The sequence below is a fragment of a genome, unplaced genomic scaffold, assembly GCF_019419815.1.
Source record: "Pyrus x bretschneideri cultivar Hongxiangsu unplaced genomic scaffold, Pyrus_bretschneideri_v1 Contig52, whole genome shotgun sequence".
NCBI lineage: Eukaryota > Viridiplantae > Streptophyta > Magnoliopsida > Rosales > Rosaceae > Pyrus > Pyrus x bretschneideri.
This window is the reverse complement of record NW_025999790.1, coordinates 2,902,903-2,919,018: the sequence shown is the minus strand read 5'-3', so window position 1 is coordinate 2,919,018 and position 16,116 is coordinate 2,902,903. Positions and strand designations below refer to the sequence as shown.

Sequence of the window (16,116 nt, the reverse complement as noted above, 5' to 3'; positions counted from 1 at the left end):
GAAGAGCTTTCCGACCGTCAGGGGCATGTGAGCAGGTTGACATCTTTATGGCACAAGTCTCACGGAATAGCTCTACTTGGATGTCAATCAGGCAACGTGGAAGCCCCTAGTCGGTGGTAGAGAGCTAGGATGAGACCTAAAGGTGGTTCGAACGAGGCTCAGAGAAGCAGGGTTGGATAACCAAGGTCGAGCGAGACACTCTGCCCACATCACTTTCACCACCAAGTATTTGGTTGATATGTGAAAAGGTGTCAGTATGCTAGTCTAGGTGGCACATTAAATGCAAAGTTGGGAACACAAGGCTGAGGGGTTCATTGGTGACCTATATAAAGGGGTGAGAACCTCCTGTATTCGAGTTGGACTACTAAAAGGAAAGAAAGTTCATGTATTAGCTGGATGCTATTTTTAGTCTTGAAACCAATATCATCCGAGCAAAATTGTGGAAGTAGCCTAGTTTTGAGAGGTGAACCACTTAAACCTTTGAGTTCATTTCATTTCAGTTCATATCCCAAGCACACTAAGAGTTTAGTTTTTAATTTACTAACTTGCAATTTTGAGCGTTAAGGCATGTAATAGGTACGTTGTACATTGTTTAAGACTTTAAGTACATTGTATATACATTTAGTCATGATAATGTACCTTAAAAAATGGATCACAGTCAAAATCTAATTTGACAATATGGGTAATGCCAAATATTTTATTTTGGATGCAAATGTGAACTTCTTTGTTTTGTTTTTGCTAGGCAATCATGTGTGATACAATTTCCTTTTTATTTTTCGTCCTTGATTCCAATACATTTATTAAGTGGTAGACAAATAAATTAGTATCAAACTCACCATCACGAGATTTAAGTATACCCTTTCATATTTACAAGTAAAAGAGAGATAGACCGTAATACTAAATAATTATATCTTTTCATTGTTGAATATAATAATATTACTTACCATTATGTTAAAAGAATAAAAAAGAGTCCAGCTACAGTTTTACATCCCACTCAGAGGTACATGTTTTATACAAGATTTAGCCGTTGAAAAGACTCATTAGATTTCTATAACTAGGATTTAACCGTTTAATTTTTTAGACTACTCAATAGTATATACCATGAAAGAAAGTTTAGAAATGGATTTTATTTTTATTTTTATTATGTTTAGTGTGAGTGTGACTGGCATCCCAATTGAATACATAAATGGATCGGTGTTTGGCGCGGAATTTCGGTATATAACTTGCCACCGATGTAACTTTCTCGAAGGTCAAGCCTAACTTGACTTTCCACAACGATTTCATTTCTTAAAGTCTAAATCAAGTGCACAATACAAAAGTTTATTTATTTATTGACAATCATATTTTACTCAAAGAAACGGAAATTAAGTTAAGTCACATAATGAAAGTTATTAATTAGATATCAAATTCAATGTAAAGTTTATACGTCCTCGTTATTCACTTGAGTGAAACTTAAGATCTGTCATTTACATGTACATAACACGCTACTAATTAATAACAAAATAATAAATCATATACTAAAATTATTCACTAATCCATTTGAGATTCACTGGATTATTTTGTCGCAACATCTGCGTGAACACATGTTTTTGCTTAATATATAAAGGGACAAGACACCACTTTTTACACGTTTTTGTAAATTCACTCTGTAATGTATTTTAATGATCTAAATTGCCTATCTTTTAGAACATCATTTACAGATTATCTATGCAAAAAAATAAAAAAAATAAATAAACAAATCTAAAACTATTAAGACATTTATTGTAGGGGTGTGACATCCACACACCCCTTTTTACTTCTCCCACACCCTTTTAGTTTTCGGCCATCGGATCGGATGAATTGAAAAAGATCAACAGACATAAATTAATAAGGGGTGTGTGAGAAGTAAAAAGGGGTGTGTGGATAGCACACCCCTTTATTGTAATGGAAAAAAATGGATGAATACAATTTTACAAAGAAAATCCAAACCCTTAATCCGACGGTCATATAATTTCAGATTTGAGTTATTTGTGGTGACATGATCTTTAAAGAAAAACCTAAAAAATAAACAATTTAAATAGTTAAAATACAAGTTGAATCCCCTAAAAACTTGTGTAAAAAATTATAGAAAAAGTGATGTGACGAATCTATTCACCACAGCTTCTCTCTTCTCGAGAATCCATACAACCCTTATTAGTATATGGACAACTATCTCTCGAGCACAAGTTTAGGTTCGCCCTCGATGGGAAAATAAGACAGAGCACCTAACAACGTATCTACAGACCAAGAACTACGAGATCGCCCTTTCATTATGGGGTGACGGAGGGATCGTACTATTCGAGCCTTTTTTTTTCTTCATGTTTTTCTCAGAGGTTTGGAGAAAGCTGCAATCAACAACATATGAAATGGCACGACGCTTGTATTGCTCTCCCACACCCCGGTTTTCACGGTTTAGGCTACTCCCATTTCGCTAGCCGCTACTATGGGAATTTGTCACATCCCGGCCCGGGTGGGACCACTTCTCGGGCCCGCTCCACCACCGTAGCACGATATTGTCCGCTTTGGGCCCCCACCACACCCTCACGGTTTTATTTTTGAGAACTCACACGAGAACTTCCCGATGGGTCACCCATCCTGGGAATGCTCTCACGCGCTACTCGCTTAACTTCGGAGTTCCCATGGAACCCGAAGTCAGTGAGCTCCTAAAAGGCCTCGTGCTAGGTAGGGATGGGAATATACATTTAAGGATCACCCCTGGGCGATGTGGGATGTCACAATCCACCCCCCTTAGGGGCCCGACGTCCTCGTCGGCACACACGCGGCCAGGGTTAGGCTCTGATACCAAATTGTCACATCCCGGCCCCGGTGGGACTACTTCTCGGGCCTGCTCCACCACCGTAGCACGATATTGTCCGCTTTGGGCCCCCACCACACCCTTACGGTTTTGTTTTTGGGAACTCACACGAGAACTTCCCGATGGGTCACCCATCCTGGGAATGCTCTCACGCGCTACTCGCTTAACTTCGGAGTTCCCATGGAACCCGAAGCCAATGAGCTTCCAAAAGGCCTCGTGCTAGGTAGGGATGGGAATATACATTTAAGGATCACCCCTGGGCGATGTGGGATGTCACATAATTGCTTTTGCTTTCTTTTCCTCTAGCTAATAAGATGTTTGTGTTCGCCAAGTTGTCTCTTGCCTGCCCATGGATTAAGCAGCAGTTCGAAAGGTTAACCTATTCGGGAATCTCCAGATCTACGCTTATTTTCAACTCCCCGAAGCATTTCGTCGCTTACTACGCCCTTCCTCGTCTTTGGGTGCCTAGGTATCCACTATAAGCCTTTCCTTGTTTGAACCTCGCCCTTAACTTTATTTAAGGCTATGCCATCCCCTAAGGTGCTGCTAAATGGAAGGATCTTATCAACGTCCATGAATGATAAATCATAGCATAGATCGAACTGCCGAATCGGAAAAATTGGGTGCTAATTCTACATAACCCAATCAATTCGATGAGGCACTCGTCATCTATTTTCATTGTTCAACTTTTTGACAACACGAAAAACCATTGTTCAACTCCTTGACAACATGACAAACCAAAAGCTCTGCCTTCCCCTACCCTCTATATATCCAAGGGATGGAAGGGCAAAGTCCTTTGGTTTCCCCTCCAATCAAGAATTTGGGGGGATTAACCTCTAATAATAAGTTGGATTGTACCAATATCAATCCATTTGATTCTATTTATTCCAAGGCAAGGATTTAACAACCATTTAGCCATAGCCAAAATCAAGAAACTTTTCATCGGGTCAGGTTAGAGACCCAAGGTCTTGAATGGCCGATCCGGCATAACAACTCCAAAAATAAAGAAGTATCGTTAATTTCTTCATGCTCGTTCCAAGTTCAAAGAACCATTTGTACAAATAAGAATCCCCTTCGTTGCATGATTTCTTCTTCATATAGATAGATATAGAATCTATGGAGCAATTACTTAGAAGTACATTTTATGCAATCACCCTTCCTATCTGATAGAAAATGATCCCATGATCCTGAACCGATCTTACTTGGGATCACAAATCCCAAGATAGCAGAAAAAAATAATAAAAAAGAAGCTACAGTATAAAGATCCTCATTAGTACGTAAAATAAAATAACAAAATTGACCAGAATAGCTAATAGATAAATAACAAAAAGTTGAACAAGACCCAAAGAGGAAAATTTTCAATACATGAGAAGTTTGATAGGAAATTGTCATGCTCACTCTAAAATTTTTATCGAGACGTCAAAATTTTAATATTTAAAATATAGTTATATCCATGTGCGCTTGCTTTTTTTCTCAAATGGAGAAAATTAAGCGAGATTAGCATTTTGGCAATGGTCATGTATGAGGCACCTACCTTCCCCTGAATGAGTGAACCCAGAGATCATCGGCCCATTCCTTCTCCACCAATTTTATTAATAATAAATGAAAGTAAACGAAAAAGATAATGCAGAGGGGGGATTATGCCAAGGCCTGCAATTACAAAAAAGATCAACAAAAACGGTAATAAGGACAAAAACAAAAGGTCATGAGCATGAGCAGAGACTACAAATTTGAAATTGTGGACCACCACCAGTAATAAAAAAAAACTATCTGCCCCAAAAAAACCTAAAGCATCTGCAACTTGATTTCCTTCTTTATAAATGTGTACACATAAATCATATTTGACGAAGTCATCAGAAACAATTTTTCTAATCCATCATAAAAAATTATGGGACCGCATTAGGAGCCTTATAAACATAGTTAACAATCAACATGGTGTCTATTTCAATCCACAAATTTTTCTCTCCCATCTTATCTTATGATGTAAGTATTTATTGTATATAATTTCACTTATGTTCTGGAAAGCTAATTTTGCGACGGAGACTTTTTCTATTAAAAATTATGAGTGATGAAGTTAGCTTGAAGCTTCCACTTGTCCTTTGTGGCCGAAAAATTGTGTTTTGTTGGATGAAGACATACGACTTAACATTAAGGTGTCCCCATAGTAATGTCCTTAGTTACCACGTAATATACGAATTTTTCCAACCAAGTAAAAATAATAATAATTAATTTTTCATTGTATACAAACGATATTTATATTAAATTATCTAAATTGAAAATACGGAAACTCGAACTTAAATCTAAAAGAGAGAGCAAACTACCAGTCAACCTCACTAAATTGAAAATCTGCATAATTACCTGTTGTTGGTTATATATGATGCATATATATATATCATCTATATTATATAAGAGGACGAATTGGTGACACCACTCTTTTTACACAATTTTTGACATAAGTTGTTGTAGGCTCACTCTATAATGTATTTTAATGATTTGAACATTCTATCTTTTAAGTATTCTCTTAAATATCATATCTACAAAAAATTACTCAAATAACCATATGACCAATGGATAAAAGTTTATGGTTTCTTTGTAAGACCGTATTCTTCCATTTCTTTCAGTGCAAATGAATGATTTAATGGTTTTGGATTTGTCTTCTTTTTTTTTTTTTTTTTTTTTTTTTTTGCAAGGATGATCTGTGAAAGATGTTCTAAAAGATAGATGGTTCGATCGTTAAAAAACATCACGGAGTGGGTCTATAGAATCTAGTGTAACAAATTATGTAAAAAAATAATGTCACAGATCTGTTTCAATAAACAAAAGAATATAATTATCTTTGTTAAATGTTTTTTTTTTTATTGATGATAATCACTTGTCATCTTTAATAATGATTAGAAGGAAACCACACCCCATCATCAGTTTTCAACATCACGTGATAGATAATTAGTCAAAAACAAACCAATAAAGAACAAAAAGGAGAAGGATAAATCCAAATGTTAGTCGGTCAAGTCTTAACCCACCACATTTCCACAAGCCGAACCTACTCTCTATACCAATCCCTTCCACCCACATCTTCAAATTTCAAGCTCCACGAAACCAAATATTGAATTCAAGTCATAGGAGGCTGCGCACGTGACTGTTATCGAAGTCTTGCTGCGTTACTTAGCTACATTGAATCTCAGCCTTAATAAATCAAATCAATACAATTAGATAAGGGATAATATTTGAACTTGGAACGCAAGAAGAAAATGACCCTAATCATCAGGACAATTAAAGCCTTTTATCAAGCACTCTAATTTGGTTTCTCACATATATGGAGTTATTTTTCCTTAATTATATGACAACATAACATTGTTTAACGGCACAAACATTATGATTTGGCCCATTCATTCTCCTTATCAGCTTCTATAATATCATCTATAAAAAAATTCAACTGAGATACCGTTTAGTCATTTATATGAATCAAACAAGTTGAGAGTTAATTATGAGGATATTACTTGTTAACATAATTGTTGATTTATTCAACACTTATGAATCTCTAATGATCTTTAGACGAGAATAAAGATAAGGAACAAGACAAATTATTATAGTAGAATATCTCCAATCATCTTCCCTAGTTTGGGGTGTCTTAACAACTGTGGACCGATAGAAAAATATTAAAATATTGGAAATTAATACTAAGAGCTCCTTTTTCCCTAGATTTAGAAGCTCGTAGGAGAATTCGTATCCTTTTTTAAAATCATCTCTAAAATTTAGCTAGGATCTCATTTAGCGAGCACATTTAAGATGCTCTTAATATAGTAAGTTGATGTCATGTCGTTATGGAAAGAAAAATAACTCATTACATGTACGAGCCAAATATTCCATATCCTTTATATTTAATATAATTTATCCATTCATATATTATAAGATCATGATTTTATTATAAGATGAATGTGAAAAGGGTTTAGATTTAGACTATACTATGAACAAATATACGTACATTCTAATACATGAATGAATTGATAACATCACGCATCATTACCTTAAATATCGATAAGCATGCGGGCCATGTAAGTACAAGAATCTATGCTTTGCCTTCCATTTTCTTCCATTCTCCTTCCTAGAAGCTCACCCATGAGACCCCAAAAAAGCCCAAACGTCTCTGTCCTTACCTTATATATATATATATGTAACCGCAGGGCAAAACTAGGTTATCAAAACTCATCCTCATTTCTCATCACTTTTTGTACGCAGTTTCCTTTGAACTTCAAACTTCAAACTCTTTGATATATATAACATTTCGAAATCCGCAGAGGATCTTCTCTGTAAATTGTTTTAAGTTTCAAAAAACTTCTGGCAATGGACGTGCTCGGTGTGAACGTGAAGAGCCCGAAGCAAAGCAAGAGAAGCAGATCAAAGGGTGGTGTCAAAGTTGTCTACATATCAAGTCCCATGAAAGTTCAGACGAGTGCCTCTGAGTTTAGGGCACTTGTCCAGGAGCTCACCGGAAGAGACTCCGACGCGGAGCGTTTTATGGAGACAAATAACGGTGGCCAACAGCAACAGCAAAATGTTCATGAGGATTCTCATGAGCAGCAGTTGAACGTTGTGGACGAGTATGTGCAGATGCCTCGGCTTCCTTTCCAGAATTCCTCTTACGAGTATCTGAATTGCGCGTCGGATTCTTTGTTTGAATCATTTTTCTGGGGAGTTTGAGATCTCACTGTAATTATTCACTATTTTTGATCGATTAGTGATAATATGGTTTATTCAAGCCTGCTGGAGTTGTGGTGTGGTTCAAAACAGTACTTCAAGCAATCCACGAATACAAGGAAGAAAATAATTATAATTGCTATGTATCATGTTGAGGTTGTGCTTTTAAAAGAATGGTTAGTTGCAACTGACAAATGCAATGTTTTTGTTGGAGCCAATGTTTTAGGCTTCTTGATAAGAAGTGTACACATTCAGACATATCAAATGCGTCTTTATGATGGTATCTCAAATAAAAAAAATGTATAATATAATTTGAGATACGGTAAAGTGACGTACCTGATATAACTATATTGTCATTTGGGGGATAGTTGTGATAAACTCAATCGCTTTATATGTCTGTTACAACAAATGTTGGTCGAATAAGTCGCATTTCTTATCAAGGAGCCTAAAATATTGCCTAGCGACCATACTATTCAATTGTTTGCAAATGGGAGAAAATCTTCAATTATAGGACCGCTCCATAGTCAGATTTATAAAGTCATTTAATAAGAAGTTGTCACGTTGCCATAAGTGGACAAACAGGACAGAATTAACCAAAAAAACAAACCAACGAGTACGTGTGTTTTTGAGGGAGATTGGGGTCGGAGAAAAAAAGGTTGATGGCCTACTCAAGTTTTTCCCCACCAAATAGTGCAGCTGGAGTTGGATTTATTACGTTTTAAACAAAATTATTCACTTTTGACGAAGGAAGATTTAGTATCTAGGAGGACAATTATCTGAGATTAACATGATTTAAGCATACAACTCATCTCTAATCCATTGCTTAAGATTGATAAGCTTGGAAACCGATGCGCAAATATACGTACATACGTCTTCATACATGTGCTGCTCACCGATGTTCACAAATATTCAGGCTGGTGATGATGTGCACGATAACCTGGATTATTTCAACACTAAACCATCGTTAAAGAAAGAGAAATGTCTCTCCAGACGTTTGCACTGCGAAAATGCAGAAAGGAAATAACAGTAACTAAGAAGTAATAAGAAAAGCAAATCATGGCATTGCATCCTTGTTCAGACAAACTCTGTAATATTCAGCAATTGGACACCACCACATAAGATTGCCATTGCAAATTCGACATTTAAAAACAGCAAATTTGACATTTAAAAAATTATAAATCTCTTATTGTGTCTACTTAGGATGTCATATGCTTTTGACTTATCTCTATACATATGCAAGTGTTAAGCTGGACGCCTAGTGCAGACGATAGTACATCTCCCTAGACAAGCAAGCGGGATGCAGTCACCCTTCCAAAAGCGATCAGAGACCTTTCCTGCCCAACCCAACTCTGTCCTCCTCTTTCGTGAAGACAGTTCCAGTTACCTGAATCCATATACATGTCGAAGGTGACAGTACCTTAACGCTCCATTTCAGCATCTTAAGGGTGAACCTTCATCCTCACCTGGCATATATGCTAACCTCGTGATACACATTCCACAACTGAGGCACCTCAATTTGAAATTTGGTCACGAACCTCTCCACGAGGAGCCTATCCTGAGGGTGCATCACATAACCCAAGCTCAAATTTTCATCTATCAATCCTTTCAACCGCAAAACCTTAACAACCAAACTTCGTGGCCTTATGCTCTTCTCCAAACTGTGACGCATAACCCACGGATACCTTGCAATCATTCCGGATGCCCATCCCATCTTGTTCACTAAAAAGTCCATCACCTGCACTAGTTTCTTCTCTGACACAATCGTAAACTCTGGATTCTTCCTGAAAGCGGAGAGAAAATCATCCTCAGACCAACCCCAACTCATAAAAATCTTGCGACTACGTTTCCATATCAACTTACTACTCTTACCACACAATGTATGCAGTGCAAACACAAAAGTAGAAGTTCGGAGACTAAATCCCATTTCCTTAACCTCACCCACAATTTTTCCGAACCTTTTATGCTTGTTCATCGCAACATGAGTGTAATGAGCTAGCAACAGAGAAATGGATGGTTGAGGCATACCTAGTTCTCTTAAAAGCCCAATATTTGGGACCACATCCTTGCAGTGATCAACCAAGAATATCCACGACCGGCGCTTGAAAACACCAATAACATTCTTCTCAGAAAGCAAACTCCTGAGGAAATTGTAAGTGGGCACAATCCGCTTCTCCAAGCTACTGCCAAAAGACAGGGATTGGCGGCCGCAGTTCTTGCAAGGTCCTCCCTTGAGACTCCAACCGAGGCGAAAAACTTGAGCCTTGTCAAAAGGGTTTTCTCTGGACAGGATAAAAGAGTCTTTGGACAGGACCTAACGAACTTCGAGATCTGGAGTTGGGAGAATCCATGGCTTCTCAGAAGGGCCAAAACGGAGTCTGCTTTTTCTGGGGTTTGCAAATTGAGCAGCTTGGAGGCTGAAATTGCATTTCCTAGGACAACCCACATGAGTTTACAAGGTAATTGACGGTGAAATTGTGTTGATTTTCTGAGATTTCAGAGGTGAAGTTCTGCAGAGTATGTGATTTGGAAGAGTAAAATCAAAATGTGAGGGTTTTAGATTTTCAACCACAACGCTTTTGGTTATTGAAGCAAATGAACAATATAACGAGGAAATCCGTACTCTGAGATTCTTCAAATTGTGGAGTAGTACCATGATCGATCCGGTGATTTCAAATCTCCCCTCCTTCAACGATAAACTGCCATTGTTCTGGGGCCACTACTAACCTTGGTGGTGGATGGTCACATTCCCCCTTCAATAAGAGAGATTTTCAATGCGACCGAAACACATGCAGGGACACGGTTATGATGCAAATACTGAAATATGTGTGTTAAAAAATTAATAGTTTAAAATATAAAATTCTCAACTATTTATATAAAAATAAATAATGTATTATCTGTGTTTCAGTTATAATGAAAAATTTCACCTCTAATCCCTCTTAGTAGTTTGCCACGTTTTTCATTACCAAATTATTGTAGTTAGTTTTTTGAGATTTTTTTTTAACAAACGATATCTATATGATGAGGAAGGGTATACTAAATCTCACAATAAGAACACAAACATGTTAATTAACAATTTTTTTTAGTACATCGATGTGCATGGACAACCTAATTTGATATCTAGTTGGCCATTCACGAGACTTGAATCTATGATCTCTCACTTTCAAGTGAAAATGAATATCATCAGACCATAGTGTATAACGAATTCGAGATCAAAATCGGGTTGGGTATGAGCAGATTCTAGTTGACCCAACCCCAGTTTCATCCCTAGGAAGAATGCATCATGACATTTTGGGGTAATTGGGAGATGAGATTGAAGATAAGATAAGAACACGTGATACAACAATAGCAAAATAAGATAACAACACATGACTGAACGAGAGCAACCGAAATTTAGTTGAAAATTTGAACAAGATCTTTTATAAATATGGGTAAATATTAAATGAGCACACGTGGCAAATATCAATATAAATTTTTATAAGTATGTACACACGACGTAGTTAGTCACATATTTTAAAGTGATCTCATCCGTTCAATAATGATTAAATAATCAAACTATACATTAAAAATAATATGCTGTGCATAAGAATTGCCATAAATCTAGTCCTAGATCCAAACCCACCAAAATGGGTGGAAATGCTCTAATGTATTATTGGGTGATAATGTTCGTCTCTTTATCACATACTATTAATTGTACACATGTTACGCATGTGCTTATTAAAATATTGAGAATAAAATTTCAACTAATGTACAACTTCTGTTTGTACAACATTGTTGGTCCATGAAAAATGACTTCCGGAAGGGATTAAGGTACTTCACACTCGACAATTGAGGTACTTCGATATCTGATCGCATATCTCTCCGACATGTACTTCTCCTTAGACATCCGAAAAATAACCCAAACTCAAGTTTCCATCTACCAATCCTTTCAACAACTGACCACCACCTTCGGGTTGTTGACGGATATGTACACATCAGCAAGGTTGCAACAGAAGCAAGATTCTGTATCACGGAGTTCTACAGAAGCCGAGTATAAAGCATTGGCACACACTGCAGCTGATGTTGCTTGGATTAGAAATGTTCTTCGGGATATGGCAGTTGTCTTACCCTTTCCTCCAGTGATATACTGTGACAACAAATCTGCAATTGCATTAAGTGCCAATCCTGTTTTTCACTCAAGGATAAAACACTTAGATACAGATTATCATTTCGTACGGGAGAGGGTTCAAAAGGGAGATTTGCAAGTTCAATACTCACCTACTGAAGATCAAACCGCAGACATACTAAGGGTCTGCACGGTCCTTCGTTCCTCAAGCATTCATTCAATCTCAAGCTTGGAAACCCAGCTGAGATTGAGGGGGGATGTTGACGGATATGTACACATCAGCAAGGTTGTAACAGAGAGTTGGAATTGTAGAAAGATAAGGGTGACAGTTAGTTTGTTAGAATACTTGCGATTGAAGGAAAGAATGCATGTATAAATAGAGGATATCCCTCTGTATCTTGTATTGATTCATTCTCGGCAATACACCAATAGTATTCAGCTTCTTTCTTTCTTCCAAAAGCTCTCTGTAACATTTCTGCATGTCTTCTTCTTCTTCGACTAGTGTTAATACGAGTAATTCTCTTCTCCAAATTGCACTGCACAAACTCAAGTTTTCAGCTACCAATCCTGTCAATCTCAAGCTTCCAATATTTTCTTGTCTGACACAATCATACACTGCAGACGGTAAAAGCGGAGACAAGATCATCCTTGGACCAGCCCTTCCGCCTTAAAACATCGAGATTTCATTTCCGTCTCAACTTAGTCTTTGACACAACGCATGTAGTGGATTCACAGAGGAGTTTTCAAGATTGAATTCCATGATTCTCCACTGAAACGGTGGTGCAATGAGTGAAAAATAGAGAAATGCATGAATGGGGCATAACCAATCTCAAAGACCAAATATTTGGCATCACATTCAGTGAAAGACTTTTTGGGTTTGATCTGTCTCTCCAAGCATCTTATCACAAGCTCCGAACTAAAAGCCAGAATTCTCGCGAGGTCCTCCCTTGAAACTCCAAGCAACCTGAAATACTTAAGCTTTAGCAAAAGAGTTTTCTCAGGATCAAATAGAAGAACTTTCGGAGCATGACCGGACAACCTTTAACATCTAGGTTCGATGGAATCCATGGTTTCTCAGAATCACCAGAACGCTGCAAATACTGCATATTAGGCATCATATTCTCCTTAACATGAATAACAAGCTTACATAGTGTTCTAAACTTCACTTGGTAACTAATGGGGCTTCACAACATATACACAGAATATAAACTCCGAACAAAAGGTTTTAACAACTCACTTCCGTTTGTGGTGCCTTCATTTACTTCATTTTCTTGTCAGTTTCACAATAAGTTCAAACTCCCGTTTCAGCCATACGCTTGCAAAAACTATTAACAGCAGGAAAACCATATGGATAAGTTCTCCTGATCTGTAGCACTGAAAGCATGCTAACTGAAGATTCAGTAGCGATTAGAAGCATTAATAGAGAACTATCATCCATGTAAAGAATAAAAAAGTGTACTGAAGAAAGAAATAGTCTGTTGACCGGAAAATTATCTGAGAGGAGAAATTATAAGAAAGTAACCAATCCACACTGTACATCTCTCTTGATATCAGAAGATCTCCAGAAGATTTCAATTGCCAAATGATTAATCGTTAAGGTTAGAACAAAAGGTTAACACATGAGAAACAACAAAGCAATGATGCTCACCCACTTTGTTCATGCCAAGTTAACCTAGTTTCCGACAAACCAACCGTAACCACTGAAGTTTGTTTCTATGAATAAAACATGGCCACATGAAGTAGGCTAGTTGCTTATGGACGATTAATAACAAAAATAAAGTACAGAGAGCCATAGATATCATATAATTTGTAAAATGGACTTGACTGACCCCAACGAAAGCAATATACGTGCATATTCTCTAAAAACTGTTTTCAAAGCTAATCAAATTCAGGAACTATAAACTGCATGAGATTGGTGACACTGCCAGAAGCAGGCAAACTTAAGCAGCAAGAAAATATGTAAGATTGACTAAAAGCATCTACGCGATGAAGTCAAATAACGAACAAATGAATTTACTTCCAATGAAATTAATAACATGTTGGGAACAACAGAAACATTACTTCAGGACCATGTCTATGGTACAATAACATTGTGCTAAGTGCAACAAATACTTCTGGGGGCTAATGCAATTTACAAGCTCACCCATTTCAAGGTATCAAGATCGTACATCCTCGACATCCACTTTCCCTTGATACATACTAAGCAACTGAGGTACTTGTTTGAGATATTTAGTTACAAACCTCTCTATGAAATGCTTCTCTGGAGGAAGCAACACCGAACCGATATTCAAGTTTTCGTTTATCAATCCTTTCGACAACAGAACCTTAACAACCAAACACCTCGGAATAAGTCTCCTCTCCAAGCTGAGACTCAAGACCACTGGATACTTGGCAATCATTTCTGAAGGCCATCCCATCTCATTCACTAGAAGTTCCATTGCTTGCAGCAGTTTCTTCTCTGACACAATCATAAACTGCGGGTTCTTCCTGAAAGCAGAAAGAACATCGTCCTCAGACCAACCCCACCTCCTAAAAACTTCTCGACTCCGATTCCATATCAGCTTATTCTTCCCACACAATGCACGCAGTGCATTCACAGAAGTCGATTTTTCAAGATTAAACCCCATTTCCTTAACCTCACTCACAAGCAAACCAAATTTTTCAGGGCTCACCATCAAAACAGTAGTGAAGTGAGCCAGCAACATAGAAATGCACGAATGGGGCATACCCAGTTCTCTCAAAAACCCAATGTTCTCCACCACATTGCAGTTACTTTCAACGAAAATACACGAGTTGTGCTTGAAAATAGCAACAAGCTTCTTCTCAGAAACAATACTCCTCAGAAAGACGTAAGTGGGAATAATCTGTTTCTTCAAACTTCTTGAAAGAAGCTTCGGATTGAAAGCCAGAGTTTGCGCAAGGTCCTGCCTCGAAACTCCGAGAGACCGGAAAAACTCGAGCTTCGGCAAAAGGGTCTTCTCCGGATTGGCTAAAAGAAGCTGCGGACGCGACCTGACGAGCTTTGAGATTTGGGTTTCAGAGAATCCATGGCTTCTGAGAAGGGCCAAAACAGAGTCCGCTCTTTCAGGGGAATGCAATTCGACCCACTTGGATGCTGAAATCGCGCCTTCTGGCGACAACCCACATGAGTTTATGAGGTAATTGACGGTGAAATTGTGCTGGTTTTCTGAGATTTCTGTGGCAATGGGTCTGTAGAGTAACTGGTTTTGAAGAGAAATGCGTGAGGGTTTTAGATCTCCGACGATAAATCTTTTAGTTTTGGAACCGAATGTAGTGGCAAATGTTGAATGACCAAATCCAAGGCTCTTCAGACTGTAGAGCGTTACCATGTTAGATGTTGATGGCGCTCAGTTTCGACTGAGTGGAGGTCTTCAGAAAACGTGAGCTCAAATGGCGACTGGAAGAAGGCAGTACTAGCGCAGATGAAAGTTGCAGGCGGGCGGGCGGTGGCGGTTCGGGTTAATCGGTTCTATCTTGAAATTGCGGCTTTGAACCAATTATAAAATGAAACATTTTTCTATTTGTTGTAAAATTGACTATGTGTGTACAGTGGAATAAATAAAACAAGACACAAAATTTACGAGGTTCCTCTACAGTCAGTGTGACTGGAGTACGTCCTCGGGCAGCAGTGATGCTTTCATTATAATTTGGAATAATAGGAGTACAAAGATAACTCTATGTATTCTCTTTTCTCCTCTTCCTCTCTTTCTTTTTCTGCTCTCTCTCTCTCTACATGCGGAGTGCTCTATTTATAGAGCAACTCCAAGCACACATCTTTGACAAATGATCTCCGCATATCAATATTCTGCCAAGGTTTTCAACCCTTTGGCAATGTTTTCAACCCTTTGGCAGGTATTCAATACTGTGGGCATTCATTACCCACTAGTATTTTCAACACTCCCCCTTGGATGCCCACATATCAACATTAGTTGCCTCGTTAAAATCTTGATCTATTTTTGGATGCTCCCCCTTGATGAGTATCTCCCCCTGATTCCAAATTCTTTAGGCTGATCATTGATCCTGCTGCTTTAGTCTTTTAGCGGTGATAGTTGCCGAATGAGGTGTTTCACTTGTTGTTAACTTTCCACAGACTTGTTCTTGAACTGGGTTGGAGGGTCTTTCTGCTAGACTTCCTCCAAAGGTCTGAATTTACCTATTTTATCTGGAGCTGAATTTGATTCAAGGGTGGTGGACACTTGATCATGAATCGGACTTGTGATTTCTTCAAAGGCCGTCTACACTTGATCTTGAATGAAATTGGATCATGAGGAGCTTCATGTGACAAATGATCTTAGACTTTGTCGGGGATGAACTGAAATGTGTTTGTTGTGCTTGTCTCCACATGCTTCAATGTATCATTTTCACTTGCCTTAGTTGCTCCCCTTGCAGAAGTGGTATTTTCCTTATGCAGGTTTGGCATCTTCTCTTGTAGTATTTGTCATCTGATACAGGAGTGGAATGCAAA

The 16,116-nt window shown here is 37.9% G+C and overlaps 2 protein-coding genes across 7 annotated transcripts; both read right to left on the bottom strand.

Annotated features, from left to right (window-relative positions):
• Positions 1-8,849: 8,849 nt before the first annotated feature.
• Positions 8,850-9,973, bottom strand: LOC103961868. Its single transcript, XM_048570245.1, has 3 exons — positions 9,849-9,973; positions 9,009-9,807; positions 8,850-8,912 (listed from the first exon to the last, which is right to left on the bottom strand). Exons 1-3 carry the CDS (start codon positions 9,971-9,973, stop codon positions 8,850-8,852), a joined length of 987 nt encoding a protein of 328 aa, XP_048426202.1.
• Positions 9,974-11,033: 1,060 nt separating this feature from the next.
• On the bottom strand, positions 11,034-15,143 carry LOC103961867 (transcription termination factor MTERF6, chloroplastic/mitochondrial-like). Of its 6 annotated transcripts, XR_007253050.1 has the most exons (4): positions 13,872-15,143; positions 12,868-12,955; positions 12,670-12,721; positions 11,035-12,594 (listed from the first exon to the last, which is right to left on the bottom strand). XR_007253050.1 is itself a non-coding variant. In XM_048570200.1 (2 exons), exons 1-2 carry the CDS (start codon positions 14,978-14,980, stop codon positions 12,922-12,924), a joined length of 1,143 nt encoding a protein of 380 aa, XP_048426157.1. In that variant the 5' UTR covers positions 14,981-15,143; the 3' UTR covers positions 11,034-12,921. The 6 variants fall into 6 exon arrangements, 2 of the variants coding, with proteins under 2 accessions (XP_048426157.1, XP_048426156.1); XR_007253051.1 differs by lacking the exon at positions 12,670-12,721; XR_007253048.1 differs by having other exon boundaries at positions 11,035-12,721; positions 13,774-15,142.
• Positions 15,144-16,116: the final 973 nt, after the last annotated feature.